Genomic DNA, 12,420 nt, shown 5'->3' on the forward strand with positions numbered 1-12,420 from the left:
AATTCTCATCCCTCAGTGCTGCTATAACACTACTCAAACCACCTCCACTGTTACTACAGGTAGAGCATCCCTAATTTGAAAATCCAAAGTCTCAAATGCTCCAAAATCTGAAGCTTTTCGAGTGCTGACATAACACGCAAAGGTCATGCTCAAAGGAAATGTTCACACTGGCATTTTGGATTTTCAGGTCAGGGATGCTCAACTGTAAGTATTATGCAAACATTCCCAAATCTTACAAAATCCAAAATCTGAAACACTTCTGGTCCCAAGCATTTCAGATAAGGGATACTCAGTCTGTACCAGCTCAAAGGTACTGAATACTGTTTATGTGTTAGGCATCAACTCTGCAGACTCCCAGATAGATCAAGACACACACATGTGCTATAATAGAAAACAGTAATTTCTGCCATTGACTCAATTCTTGAGTCAGCCACCTACTCACTCTATGGCTTTGGGCAACTCTTTCTTTTTATTCCTCAACTTTCCAAACTGGAAAATAGAAACTAGGCTAGATTACTCAGTACACATCCAACTTTGGGAATCCATGATTATATTTTCTTTAACTAAAATTCAACAGTTGGCCATCACTAAAGAGTCTGGAGCCAGGGGAGGGTCTCCCTTGCAAATCTAGTGCAGTCTTATGGTTTCCCACAGCCTAAGACAGGTACCCTTTGAATTTGGTTTCTGCCTGTCCACCCATTTGGAGAAGAGGTAAGAGGAAAATCAAAGCATCCTGTGATTCTGCCACTTCTAGCTCCACCTCCTACATGAGTGGTTTCTCCTTGGCCACTGTGGAGAAAGAGGACTGGACTTTAGAGAATACTGGGGTGTCAGATACTCATTAGAGGATGCATAAGAACCCTTCGTATCAGGCAGTGGTATTTCATAGTGTTTTGTTCCAAAGAAAACAAGGCAGAGAAACCTGGCTGCTAGAACTATGACGCCCGAAGTTCTGGACTGCCCATGTAGTCATGATATCTCTGACTTGACCCTAACACTGCAAAACATGGTAGAACACAGACTCACCTCTCTGGAATCAACAGCTGCACGTATAATGTCCATCCAGCCCTTAAATGTTGCCTGCAACAAAAGCAGAACAACATGAATAATACAAGTGTAGACTTGCCAGCGACAGATACATGGCATGGAAAAGCAGGTGAAGCCCAGTGAGCTGAATATATGATACCCCAACCTTCTAGGACAGAACGCACAAATAAAAGAACAGTAGAAGGGAATTCAAGGATATGTGTCTTGGATTTTTTCTTCTTCTTCATTTGTACAAGATACAAAATTTAAAAACAAGAAGTTTCCACCTTAAAAGTTACCAGAGAAGCTGAGGTTGTGGCCCAACTGCTGCAAAGAGCCTGGTCAAGGGTTCTTTTCTGATGCTGTATCTATTTGCACTGCCTGTTCAAGACCTGGCATCTGTGGTTTAAGCAAGGAACTGTTCAAAATGTCATGACCTATACCTGAGGCTCCACTCCTCTCTGTCTGGAGTTATGGAGAGCCAGCAAGGTGCCATACAGGACAAGGTGGGATGTACAGATCCTTAAAGGGGCATCACTAGGCAGCTGAGGCACGGTAGTCAATGAAGTTGCAGATGCTCAGGAGAGGACAATTCCAGAAGGCATTGGCTTCCATATGTGGAATCAGGATGTGCTTCTATTATCACAATGGAGTCACTGCATTTTTATTAGCTGAGAAACAATGTATGATTCTCTGAAGTTTTTTTCTCCTCAGAGTGAAAAACATACTGACTGTACTTACCACTTGCAGCAGAGCGAGGTAAGCATTTCCCACATCGTCAAAGTTGACCTTCTGGTTGAGCCAAGAGAAATTGCCACTTTCGCATTGATTTTTATTTGGTACTATGGTATAATTTATAACTGAGTCTGTTCCATTAATGCATCTCCAAAATTTTCCAGAAAAGAAGTGTACTCCCAGGATACAAAATATGAGCCAGAAAATGAGGCAGACAAGCAAAACATTCAGAATGGCAGGTATGGCACCTATGAGAGCATTGACCACCACCTTATGGAAACAGAAGCAAAGAAAACTGTAACAGATGGGTAGGATGCATCTGGCTCAACTTCTTGGGATGGACCTGCCTGATGTGCCGGGCTGAATCTCTTAATCTCCACATACCTGCACCCCACCCCCATGACCAGCCCTGCACTCAGCTCCCTATATAATGGGTCCTCTCTGTTACCACTGAGGATACCTTGAGAAGTGCCCAGTGATGACAGTGTTAGAGACTTAAGAACACCTACCCCAGTGCTCTGAAGGGGAGTCAGAGCTCATTTTGGCTGTCACAGAAGCTTTTAGGGTCGAATGTGTATCTTAGGGTTTTCTCTACCTCTCAAACTCTAAGCATTGGGCAGGCTGGGAATTAACCCAGGAAAAGGTCAGCAATTTAAAGAAATCTCAGCTCAAAAAAAGCAGCTGATCTCTCCATCTTTCCCTGTTAACTGAACTTCCAACCATCCTTCTGCAGAATGTACCTTCATTCCTTCAAACTGGGACAGCGCGCGAAGAGGCCTCAGTGCTCGCAGTGTCCGGAAAGACTTCAATTCGTTTGAGTTAAGGAGGCTGGTCACAGAGACCTGATGGGTAGAGAAGTCCCCGTAATGCACCTGACTTGGTGTCCAGCTGGAAAGCTCATTCTTCTCCTTACCTACCAAAGCTACAGTCCACAAAAGTGGGAACAATGCACTCACATTATTTGTTTAATGAAAGACAAAGAACATCTGAGAAATTGTTATGAATTAAAGGAAACCAAAGAGATATAACAATAATACATAATGTGGGGTCCTGAGTTGGATCCTGGATTGGAGTGGGGGCAGGAGGTGGATTTGTAGAGGGAATTAACCGTAAAGAATCTTGTTATGGTGGTCAGTTGAAATTTGTTATGGTAGTCAGTCAGTTGCCATAACAAGGCTCTCTATGGTAAATTGGAAAAACTTAAAAATGGACGTGAATTTTAATTGGATCAATGTTAAACTAGTACTATCACTATGGGAAACAATGTGGAGACTCCTTAAAGAACTAAAAGTAAATCTGCCATCTGATCCAGCAATCCTACTACCGTGTATCTACCCAGAAGAAGTCATTGTATGAAAAAGACACTTGCACATGCATGTTTATAGCAGCACAATTCACAATTGCAAAAATATGCATTCAGCCCAAATGCCCATCAATCAACTAGTGGATAAAGAAAATATAGTGTATATGTGTGTGTGTGTATGTGTGTGTGTATATATATATATACACACACACACATACACACACACTATATATATATGTATATATATGCCACATTTTATATATACATATATATATAGTGTGTGTGTGTGTATATATATACATATGGTATATATATATACATACACACACACACACATATATGTATACACCATGGAATACTATTCAACCATAAAAAGGACTAAAATAATGGCATTTGCAGCAACCTGGATGAAATTGGAGACTATTATTCTAAGTGAAGAACTCAAGAATGGAAAACCAAACATTGTATGTTCTCACTCATAAGAGGGACCTAAGACATAAGGACACAAAGGGATAAGAATAAAACAATGGACTTTGGGAACTCAGGGGAGAGAAGGGTGTGAGGGATAAAAGATTACATTGGGTACAGTGTACACAGCTCGGGCAATGGGGCACCAAAATCTCAGAAATCACCAATAAATAAATTATTCATGTAACCAAACACCACCTGTTCCCCAAAAATCTATTGAAATATAATAAATAACAAATAAATCCACCCATCTTGGCCTAGTACCCTTTTTTGACAGTGTGGCTTTGGACTATTGTTTTGGTATTTTTAATGGGTATCACTAGATTTCTAGTGAAACTATCACTAGTTTTCTATTTTGTATTCAGTCTATTTGGGCAATTTATAGTTCACATCTTCATTTTTACCCATGAAAAAATTATTGTTAAATGAGAGGAAATTTTTCCTTAAGGTTACACAAAAAGAGGGTAGACTAATTAGCTTTAGGGCCCAGGCTCCTAAGGGTAGGGCTTGTAACCAGTAAACCACAGGTCCCTATAATAGAGATAATGATCATCTGTTCATATAGTTTATAGGTTTTTTTAACCATAATCTATTGAGATAATGGATACAGAGTTATTTGCACTCTAGAAATTAATGGGACTGACAAACAGGCAGATGGCTTTTTTTCCCATGTTTGAATCCTGTTGGAGTTTCTATGGCATTGATATCTTTCTAAAATGCCTGAACGACAGTGAGCTTCTGTTTCCTTGCCTCTGAGCTTCTGGTTTTCTTGTTTGCAATGTGGTAGATGTCATGTAATACTGATTAACTCAGAATGTTGATGTGCACATTAAATAAACACATGATCTATTTGTGCTAACCAACAACATTATAGCTCTCCAGTGGGGTTCGCTGACCACATAGTTTATGCTTATGCATTTGTCTTATCCACTTCCTTGCACAGCAGGGACAAAGTTTAACTAATTATATCTTGATGGAAAGAAGGTAATGTTAAAGTCAAGCACCTTGGAGTGAGACTTACTAGGTTCTACCATGTTTAATTGTGTAAGGGTATTACATAATCACATGCATACTGAAAATATGTCCATCTACTATGTATCAATAAAAATAAAATTAATCTAAAAAAAGGATGTAATGTTAAATCAAGAGCTTCTTTGGAGTGAGGCTTACTAGGTTTGTATCCTACCTCCACCACTTCTAGCTGTGCAATCCTGAACATGCTTCTTAGCCTCTCTATGACTTACTTTCTTCCTCTGAATATACATAGTAGTACCTGCCACAAAGAGGCTGTGATAACTAAAAGAGCAAAGGCATTTGGAGCATATGGAAGAAACCTTGGTACAGACAAAGCACTCAATAAATGTGATCCACTAATACTATTATTAGCTTTTGGGTCATACAGATATACATGTGAATCTCAATTTCACCACTTACCAGCTCTATGACATGAAACAAATTGCTAATCCTCTGAGCTTCAGGTTTCCTTGTATACAGTGTGGGAGGTGTCACATAATGCTGCTTAACTCAGAACCCTGTCATGCATATTAAATGAGAGACTGTATGTGAACAATCCTCTCATGTTGCTTGACAATTAAGATGAATATTAGCCTAGTCTATTGGCTGCTTGACCAGCTTTGAGAAGTCTTCAAAAGAAATAGAAAATTGGAAGAAGAAAAAAATCAAGGATACTGAAAGTTACTTTAGGTATATATTATACATAAACAGTGCTTATGGAGAGAAGTGAATGAATCCCATCATGGGAAAGGCTGGAGTGGTGAGCAGATAAAGTGCAGTGTGTGAGGAGTGGAACCTAAGAAAGGCTAAACCGCTGATAGACAAATGACAACTACTTGTAAGTATCGTGAAGAGGCCACGACAACAGGAAACAATGTTTTGGACAGACATCCGTATGAGACACAAAGGAAAAGCAATGCCATACGATCCCTGCGTCAACCACTACCCCAGCCCGTGTGGGACACATAGAGATAGTAAACTTACAATCACAATGACGAAATCGAGGCAGCACCAGGCACTGGTGAAATACTTTCCAAATCCTAAGGCTACCAATTTTAGTACCATCTCCAGGACAAAAATATGTGTAAAAATAAAGTCAGTACAATTTAGTAAATCTTGGATTTTGGGTCGTTGCTCAAGGTGAACATCTTCAAATATCTGAAATGAAAAGGAATAGCCATAGGCCAGGTTGAACATTTGCAAAGAACTTTTGGGTAACTTTACTTTTTGTTTTCCTTCCTTATGTGAATAAAAACTGGTGTCTCTCTTGGTAAATTGAGGTTTTGCTCAAAAGATATTAAGGCTAAACTTTTCCAATGGAATCTATTCCTTGAGTAAGTAAAAATGGAAGAAGGAAAGTCGTCTTTCTTCTGTTGTCACACTCGTTTCTCAGCTTCTTCTTACTGGCCCCTGTATATTAAAACATCTTCCTAATGGATCAGCACTTTGTTTCCGGGACTTCTTCATTCTTTCAACTCCTGCCAAATATGTCTTGTCAACATTTCCAGGACCACCCAGTGTCATAGACCATTTCTCATCCTCCCAATTACCTCGGTGGATTAATTCAGTGTCTCTCTATTGCTTGTAACATTAAGTCCAAGTGCCTTGGCCCACCCTCTAAATCCTGCCAACCCTGAGGCCCCTCCCCCTACAAACAGCCTTATCCATTTACAGTAGCATTCCCTGCCAATAGTGTCATTTTGTATGTGTGCCATGACATATAAAATTTGGAGCACTCTGGGCTAAAGCTCCCAGTGTAAATTACTTTGAATGGTAACCATTGTTATGTGTGATTATGAAAAAGAGATCCTGGCTTTCAGAGAGACCCTTTTTAATGCTACATTCAAACTCTTCCCTCACTCAAAGTGTATGTGATTCTACAGGGTCTATATAACTAGGATATAAGCTGTCCATTTGGCCTTTACAGAGTTTCTGAGAATGAAAGAAAGGAAGAGGGCCTGGTACTAAAGCTGTCCATGAAATTTGGGCCAACATTGAAGGCAGGAAGGGAATCATCCTCGCTGTTGGGGACAAAGGTAAGCTCACAGCCCCATAGTCCTGGGGTAAAAAAAGAATGCAAAAGAGTAAAACAGTCTCACTTCCAACTGCCAAGTGAGTTTTTGAATGGAGAGGGCCCTCTATCTCATCCTCTGCTCTTTCACCTCCTCTTCAGCTTTAAGATTTCAGTGCAGCTGATATTTTCTATAGGAAACTGTCCTGTTCCGAAGGACTGGGTTAGGTTCCCATCCTACATGCTTTCATGCCCCTGCTTCCCTGAGTAGGTCACTTAATTGTCCTATCTATCTTGGTCTATACTTTCTGGTCTCTAATCCCTCCAGCTATCTTTCCTACTAGACTTCAAGCTCCTGGAGGTCAGTGACATATGTTTGCTTGCCGCTTGAGGATAGACAAATCTGAATGGTACTGGGTGTTCATTTCCTCCCGTATTTGGGAAGCTTAACAGTAAGCTGGCTCAGCAGATCTGAGTCAGCTCCACGGATGAGCAGGCTTATACCTGCAACTGAGTTTCAGAGGCTTCCGCATTATATCTAGGCCATTTTCTGACCTAGGACTCTCTTCTTATTACATAGTTGCCTACACCAGAGTGTCTCAAACTCTAATGAACCCCAAATCACTTAGGGAACTTGTTACAATGCACTGCTTGTTACAGTGTGCTACTCTGCATGTCTAACAAGCTGCCAGGTGATGCTGCTGCTGCCGACAGACACATACAGTGGCAAAGGACTTGATGTCTCTTGCGCTCATTCTCTACGAATATGTACGGAGAAACAGGGGCTGGGTCCTTCTCCTGGCACCCTCTGCATTGCGTATTCAGCCTTGCTCTGCCCAGACTACACCCGCCTTTCTGAAGGCAGGTGAGCACTGGGGTTGTTTCCCCTTTTCTACATTTCTGATCATAAACTTTCTTTTTATGGCACCATGGGGCATTTTTGCTGTGGTCTTTTGACAACATTGCTGCTTTCCCACAGCCTGTTATAAGAATCATTTGTGGAATAAATACAAGAAACTCTACCACTTGAATCAGAGTAGACAGCCAGTGAAAATGTAGTCACCAGAAAGTGTACAGGTAACCCTAGACCAAAGATTAATGATAAAAATTGATCAAGGGAATTCTCTGGGATGCTTTTAGAGACATCTGCTGTTCTGGGTGAAGAATAATTGACATTGTAGTAAGTAGACAAATGATGTATGTTGATCACGTCCCCGGTGGGCTCTGTTATCTTTTTTCACCTAGAGATCACACAGGTGTAAAACACTAACCAGAAGCTATGGGGTGTAGGGGTGAGACATTTCCTTGTCTTTTCCACTTGCTAGTGACTCTCTGTGAAATGTTCTGCCACTCTTAGTAGGGGAGAACCCAAGACTCCTGGGTTTAGTAATACGGAATCAAACTCCCATAACAAACTTATAAATGTTTGTTACGTCAAACTGTAAGAGAGCTTGGTTCCACACTATTTAGCTCCATATTACTGTATGGTCTTTTTAAAGGAAGATACGTGATAGAAAAAGCAGAAAATAGAAAAGGAGAGGGAGAAATACACAGGTGATAAGAGAAAAGACACTATCCCCTTAGCAGGGAGGGAAGGGAGACAGGAAGGACCAGAAGGTATGGAAAGAGAGCATAAAGTTGATGGCTCCATGGCTAGGGAAGCTGATGGGTTCAGAGTTATTTCCAAACCTCATGGGACTCATACCACACTTTGATCATGATTATAAAGCAGTATCTCCTTGTCCTTTCTTTCAAGGGATCATGAATAATGGAAAATACCAAGGCAACTTATTATACCCAAATCTGGTCCCTATAACTCCCTCCTGTAATATTTTACCTTTTAGAAAACAGCACTATGGTTTATGGTAACAGGGGAGTTGAAGCATTGCTATCTAGAGGAGGGACTATGTAGGATACAGTGAAAATCTCTAGAAATCCTCCAAAAATAAGAGATAGATGATCAAAGACAAAACTCCAGTGGCCACTTTAAAGTGCTGGTTTGAGTTACTCTTCCGCACAGATAAAGCATCTTTGCTTGGGGATATCCCAGTTGAGCCTGACTTCAGAAGTTGTGCAAAACCCTGCCCCCTGTGGGAACCAGCAGCACCAGAGACCACTTCTGCCTGGTCTCCCACATTCAGAGCCCCACAAGAAGTCAAGTCAGAGTGCAGCTTCCCCAGCTGCCCTGATGCCCAATGTCTTCACAAGACCATGATGATTTACCAGTGCCCCACTGCTCAGCAGAATCACAAAGATAATAAAGCTCTCAAACCAGCTGTGTTTCACTATTTGGTAGCAGGTTTTCCGCAGGTTCCACCAAACGACCCAGGGAGACTTTCTCTTGTCTATGCTACAGCATGGAAGGCAGCAACCAAGGCCTGAAAGGAATTAACGGTAGCACTATCATTAGTGCCTGTAATAAATTGCATTAAAAAGCAACTCTTCACCCCTCCCTGTGTTCACACCCCTTGCCACGTGACCTACAGTTGTTCCCATTAAGGAAGTAGAGCATCTTTTCCTAACCTCTTAAATCTGACCTGGCCATGTGACTTGCTTTGGCCAATAGAGTGGAATGGAAGTCACACTGTGCCAGTTCTGAGCCCAGGCCTCGAAAAGCCTTGCATGGTTTCCACTCGCTCTCTTGTGCCATCTCCATAAAAATAAAGCATGTTCAGGTTGCCCCACTGGGTCTGGAAGGAGGATGATAGAATGTGGAGCACAGCCATGATGCCCAGTCAAGCCCAGGCTAGATAACACTTGCATGAATGAAGCCAGCCAAGATCAGCTGAATCCTGCAGGCACATGTTTATCATTGCATGCCACTGAGGTTTTGTGATTGTTATGCAACATTTTTTTTTTTTTTTGGCTGTTGTTAACAGATCATGTCTGGAGGACTACAGGAAATGAGGTAGGATGGCCACAGGCTTTGTGAACCACTCAGGCCATACATGAAAGAATGTGATCAAATGTCAAGATATTTACAAAGAGCTGAGCATTTGTTCTCAACACATACAAGCCTTCAGCATAGACCACATCACCCTTTCCACCTTTTCTCTTCCTCCCCTTGTACACATTCTGCAGATCTCTACTTCATGATGATTATAACATTCTGCTCCTTTCCTTATTTTCTTAAGCCTCTATGGGCTATCTTCACTCTGCCTCTTTTCTTCCTCTAAGAACATCGGTAGGTTCGCCTTCTTAAAAGACTACCTTTTTTTCCTGGATTTTATCCCCCCCCCTCACTTATTTGATAAAACCACCTTTCTTTTTCATCTCCACTGTTGGCATCCTATGCACACCTCAAGGGCCAGTGCAAACATAAATCAGGAGAACTGTAATCTACTGGAAATCCCTAATCCATCTCCTGTCCAGCTCTGGAGCTGTTAAACAACATGGAATGTGAGTTTGAAACACATTATTTGTGTTCTTCTGGACCCAATTTAGTCCTAAACTTATAGATAATTTTTTAGATTAATTCATCAATATATTGTCACTTATTTATTTATTAGCACCTGTTGAACACATTTCTGGGTCACCTTCTACTCTTATACTAGAGATACAATGTTGATGAAGTCACTGCTTTTGCTTTTAAGGACCTCCTGGGGGAAATCAGTGCAAATAAGTTTGCTACAACAAGTAAAAGAAATAGTAAAGGCCCACAGGAAAAAGCCACTACATTCACTCAAGGAATTAGGAAAGGCTGCATTTATTGATTGCTTATTTTTGTTCCAGATGGTCTTCTAAGTGATTTATATTCACTCATTTAATGCTCACAACAACTCTTTGCTTTGGGTACAATTATTGCCCTCATTTTAGAAATAAAACACAGATAAGTTAAATAAATTGAATAAGTCACACAGCTCATAAGCGGAGAGGGCAGAATTTGAGCTCACGTGGTCTGGCTTCTAACCTAAAGATCTTGACTACAATATCCAAGATCTTTTCTCAGTCTATGACCTCAAATATACACTGACATCGAATGCCCTGGGAACCATAGAAAGTGGCAGATATATTGACCCAGTGGGCTTTCTAAGAAAGTTTTCTAGACTGTTTACCTGGCATGTTAGGCCATGTGAGAGAAGCCTACTTAAAGCAAGAATTTCCGGAAATCCCCTCTGCCTAGACCTGACAATCACCCCAAAAATCAGTGGGTGCCTCTCATTGTTTTTGTCTCCAATAGAAGTAGAATGATGATATCTGCTAAAACCACAAAGCTTCAAAGAAGAACAGAAATCCCACCCAAAGATTCTATGAACTGGATGCAGAAATACTGCCACTTACCTTTGGGCAAACATCTCTCTGGTTCCTTTTTGGGAACTGTCTCAGGTAACCCTCCAAAGGCATCCTGAAGATCAATGGTGCTACATTCTGATAGCATACTGGTAGCATCAGACTTCTGCACATCAGAACAAAAGGAAGGGGTGCCGTTTACTAAGACCTTCTCTCACCATGGTAGTGCTGAGTTTCTCATTGTCTGATTTATATATATATATATATATATATATATATAAAATATATAATATAATATATATTATATCATATATATTTATAACATATACTTATATATTATTATAGTAATACATATATAATATATAATATATATTTTAATATATTATATGTATATTTTATATAATATATATTTTAAATTATACTTTAAGTTCTAGGGTACATGTACAGAGTGTGCAGGTTTGTTACACAGGTATACAGGTGCATCATTGTCTGATTTTTTAAGGATGAAATGAACTAGGCAAAGGTTTCTAGGATGAGAGGTGTCAAGATACACCCCTCCTGCTGGGTCCTTTTCTAAGTGCTATGACCAGCCTGACTTTAGAAGAGAACTCTCTAGCTCATCTCTGCAGCTGAGCAATAGCAAGGCATGTGAAGATACAGTACCTCTACTTTTTCTCCCTACAGATCACAACCCTGATAGGCTGCCTAACTCCAATTAGGTGATGAGAAGAAGGCTACTTTACTGAGACTATAATTTTCCGCTGTCTCAGCTCCCGGAATAGTAGGCCTAGACCAGTGGTTCTGATTTCTTTGGCCCTCCAGGAGACATTTCGGCAATGTCTAGAGGCATTTTTCATTATCACAATGGGAGGATGCTATTGGCATCAAATGTATAGAGACCAAGCATATGGATAAACATAATTCACAGAGAAGCTCACCACAACAAATAATTGTCCTGCCTCAAATGTTAATAGCAGTAAACTTGGGAAACCTGGGCTAGACTTTTGCTCAAGACTCAATTCTTGCAATTTTCTCTGCATTAATTGTGCCATTTTTCCATAATGCCGACCCTGAAGAAGGTGTGTGGATGAGCCACAAGTTCCTCTGACATCCTAGGAAAATTACCTTTCGAGGATTCTGTATGGTCAGATGAGGCTCATCTTCAGAGAACATGTCAATTTCCACACTTCGAACTCTCTGGCTGATGGGCTTCTTGGTCTCCTGATGGAGTTCACGGGCCTAACACAGAAAGCCCACAATAGAATTAATATTCCTCCTGGACATGTCACTTAAGATGAAAGAAGTGTGAATGCTATTTGGTTTTCTGTTTGTCATGAGAATAAGCCTTTAACATTCTAACTCTTTTTTCTCTTTAAAAACTGTTCCTGGCCGAGTGTGGTGGCTCACACCTGTAATCCCAGCACTTTGGGAGGCTGAAGTGGGTGGATCACCTGAGGTCGGGAGTTCAAGACCAGCCTGACCAACATGGGGAAACCCTGTCTCCATTAAAAATACAAAATTAGCTGGGCATGGTGTCACATGCCTGTAATCCCAGCTACTCGGAAGGCTGAGACAGGAGAATCACTTGAACCTGGGAGGTAGAGGTTGTGGCGAGCAGAGATTGCGCCATTGC

General features: G+C 40.9%; 1 protein-coding gene across 3 annotated transcripts in view; it reads right to left on the reverse strand.

Annotated features, from left to right (window-relative positions):
• The window catches only part of SCN11A (sodium voltage-gated channel alpha subunit 11), a 173,996-nt gene that overhangs the window by 20,603 nt on the left and 140,973 nt on the right, over positions 1–12,420 (reverse strand). For all 3 annotated transcript variants that reach the window (XM_032270708.1, XM_032270699.1, XM_032270690.1), the window contains 7 exons: positions 11,913–12,026; positions 10,839–10,953; positions 8,781–8,935; positions 5,531–5,704; positions 2,502–2,603; positions 1,768–2,031; positions 1,027–1,080 (listed from right to left, as the gene is read on the reverse strand). In XM_032270708.1, the coding sequence (XP_032126599.1) occupies positions 1,027–1,080; positions 1,768–2,031; positions 2,502–2,603; positions 5,531–5,704; positions 8,781–8,935; positions 10,839–10,953; positions 11,913–12,026 (978 nt within the window). The remainder of the gene's footprint in view (positions 1–1,026; positions 1,081–1,767; positions 2,032–2,501; positions 2,604–5,530; positions 5,705–8,780; positions 8,936–10,838; positions 10,954–11,912; positions 12,027–12,420) is intronic.

The sequence above is a fragment of the Sapajus apella genome, unplaced genomic scaffold (assembly GCF_009761245.1).
Source record: "Sapajus apella isolate SASKATOON/1434 unplaced genomic scaffold, GSC_monkey_1.0 scaffold4, whole genome shotgun sequence".
Taxonomy (NCBI): Eukaryota; Metazoa; Chordata; class Mammalia; order Primates; family Cebidae; genus Sapajus; species Sapajus apella.